This window comes from Fukomys damarensis, unplaced genomic scaffold, assembly GCF_012274545.1.
Source record: "Fukomys damarensis isolate Sample0158 unplaced genomic scaffold, DMR_v1.0_HiC HiC_scaffold_35, whole genome shotgun sequence".
Classification (NCBI taxonomy): domain Eukaryota; kingdom Metazoa; phylum Chordata; class Mammalia; order Rodentia; family Bathyergidae; genus Fukomys; species Fukomys damarensis.
In genome coordinates, this window is record NW_022900947.1 from 8,272,015 (window position 1) to 8,275,005 (window position 2,991).

The 2,991-nt window shown below is 46.5% G+C and overlaps 1 protein-coding gene across 1 annotated transcript in view; it reads right to left on the reverse strand.

Annotated features, from left to right (window-relative positions):
- Bod1l1 (biorientation of chromosomes in cell division 1 like 1) overlaps positions 1 to 1,994 on the reverse strand; it is a 55,331-nt gene extending 53,337 nt beyond the window's left edge. Inside the window, exons 1-2 of the mRNA XM_010641935.2 lie at positions 1,942 to 1,994; positions 200 to 418 (exon numbers count right to left, since the gene is read on the reverse strand). Coding sequence (XP_010640237.1) covers positions 200 to 418; positions 1,942 to 1,994 — 272 coding nt within the window. The remainder of the gene's footprint in view (positions 1 to 199; positions 419 to 1,941) is intronic.
- Between the last annotated feature and the right edge of the window lie 997 nt (positions 1,995 to 2,991).

A 2,991-nucleotide genomic window follows, 5' to 3' on the forward strand; every position in this document is an offset into this window, starting at 1 on the left:
CGCGCCGGGGAGCGCGCTGGCCCAGAAGAGCGGGCGGGAGGGCGCTCCCAAGAGGAGGCGGCGGCTATGAGGTCCCGCCGCCTGAGCGAAGCCAACGGGATGTTGTTACGGAACCAGAGGATCCGGAGCAACCCCGGAAGTGAAAGGGAACTGAGGGAGAGAAGGAAAAGGCGGGGACATTGGCAAGGAAGCCGGCTACGGGGGCCGTGAGGGACCATTCACACTGTCTCCGGGTGCCGGCGCCCTCGCGAGTCGGAGCTGCACCGGAAGTTGGGTAGCAGCGTCTGCCGCGGGGGCTGTGGACTGCAGGTCTAGGCCTACAGCCCCAGTGCAGGCCTGACCGTCGTGGATTCGACCTGACCGAGCGTCTACTCCGAGCCGGCCTGAGCCGGGGCGCGAGGCGCTGACTGGGCTACACCTATAGTGCCGTCAGGCCGGCCACTTTTGCCCGTTTACGGAGCAGTAAGAGGTCCATAGACTTGTATAATGTGAACCGTACGTACAACTGCTTATGCCAGACTCCCAGGTCTCTGCCTTCTCAGCCTGTGACGCTGCCCAGCCAGTTTTCTTCCCAGCAGGTAGCCCCAGGCCCTCGGAGTCTTTTCCTCCCACCCATCCCGTTCTTCCCCCAGACTTTGCTTGTTATTCTCGTTCGGTGCCTTTAACCAGACCCCTTCCCTCCAGCCTCTTTCCGGTCTGAAGACACCTCCCCCACACCAGGCTTTTAAAGCTTTTGCTATTGATTACCATAATAACAGGAAAAGCTTCTATAGCTTTCAGCGTGGTTAGTGCATAGCATTAAGTGCTTTTACTTGCGTTAACTTTCAGTTTTTTTGGAAGAACACTTAAGAGCTCATCTCACTACTGACTGTCCCCAATTTGCAAAGCAGGAAACAGACCCAGAGAGATAAAGTAAATGGGCGCGAAGTTACACAGCCAGCAAATCGCCAGATTTGGGGCTGATTTCTATTTAAAGTTGTTAGTACTCCTTCAAAGCAAAATAAATATAGCAAATTTTCTATTAAATAGAATAAAAATTTCATTGGATTGCATTAAATATATCAGTAAATGACTATGTTTTATTCTTGGAGGGTTGAGCATTAATTCTATTTCTAAGTGGCATCTATAGCCATAGGCCCTAAAAGACCTTGTCCATGTGAACAAGTACTGTATCTGGGCGTGGGGGAATCTTGTTGTAGCAAGGTTATTTAATTCTTGACATCAGAATGTTAATTTGGTTATTTATGAGCTGACTGTTCAATTAAGCGCTTCCAGTTTTATTTACAGGAAATAATTAAAAATAACTTGACCTACCAAAAGATTTGTTTGCATGGTCCTTATTCTTTTACCTTTTCAGTTTCCAGGAAATATACTGGAGAGGCTTTACCAAGTTTTTTGTCAGTGAGATGTACCTGCTTTAGCCTGATAGGCTCAACGTTTGAGGAAAATCTAAATATTGTTTGTTTTCATGTTTTGGATAAAATGCCTTTTATTTTTAGGTAGCTAAATTGTTTCTGTCAAAACTTTAGCTGCAGATTTAGCTCATTCGAATCAAAAATGTTTTTTATATATGCCAATTAACAGAAAATCCCATTTTCACCAAACTCTCACGTCTGATTTACTTCTCATTAGAAACTCTTTACCTTCATTGTTTCAATTCAAATAAAGTGTCCTGTGTTCTAGGGAAGACTACATAGAAAAAAGTTATGGAATGTGTGTGACAGTGGACCAGCATTCATTCATCTCTAAGGTAAGCCAAGATTTAACCCGGGTATTGGGGGCTATTTGGAAATTACATTGTGCTTATCGCCCCCAAAGCTCAGGACAGATAGAATGAATAGAACCCTAAAAGAGACCTGGACTAAGTTAACCTTGGAGACTGGCGGTGATTGGGTGTTGCTCCTCCCCTTTTCGTTACACCGGGTGCACAACACACCTTGCCAATGGGGGTTGACCCCTTTTGAAATAGTGTTTGGCACCCCTTCCCCAATCATGCCTAACCTCCGCTCTGAAATTATAGCTGAGTTTGAAGATCAGGAATTACTTAACTCACTGTATGGTATCCAACAGGTCCACAAGGAGATCTGGCCTAAATTTAAGGCATTATATGAGTCTGGCCCCACGCCGACTCCACATGACTTTGAGCCAGGAGACTGGGTTTTGGTGAAGCAGCACCGAAGAGACACCCTTAAACTTCTCTGGAAAGGACCTTACATGGTGATACTGACCACTCCCACAGCGATTAAGTTGGATGGGATCGCCACCTGGATACATCACACCCACGCACAAAAGGATTATCGCCCCTGCGTGAATGGAGAGCAACTAAAGACCCTGAAAATCTCATAAAGTTGAAATTAACTAGATCTTAATTTCAATACTAAACTCCCTATTGGATACTGTGAGGCCTTCACCACCCTGTCCCTCCCGGATGTGTTTAGTTTCTGCATGATAATCACATTGGGTTTCCTTCTTGGAATTGGATTGGCCACAGTGGTTCCTCCAACCTATAGCTTATCTTCCAGGGTCTGCCTTGCCCTGATTTACTATTTTATTATTGGAATCCTTGCCACACTTGCCTGTCTATAATCTTATCAGGTTAATATTCCATAATCTCTGTAACTCTGTTGGCTGTAAAGATCGACAGGACTCCAGCATGGGTTATCCAGATACCAAGAACAGATGCCCCCGATGCACGGGACCAAAACAACGGGAACTGATTGCCATGTATCTAATTTGTCTGATAGTTCTTGTCCCAAGAGGTCACTCTGCTGGGGTGAATCCACACCAGCCTTCAAATGTGACTTGGACGATCTACAACGCAAAGACGGGCACCGTGGTCAGTTCCACATCCATGATGACTCCCCCCACCTCATGGTTCCCTGATCTCCTAATGGACTTATGTGACTTATTCCCTGCCAGAGAAATCCCATCATGGGGAAAACCATCGAGTGAAGACCCACCAGGCTGCGCAACCCCGGGAAGAAGGAACAA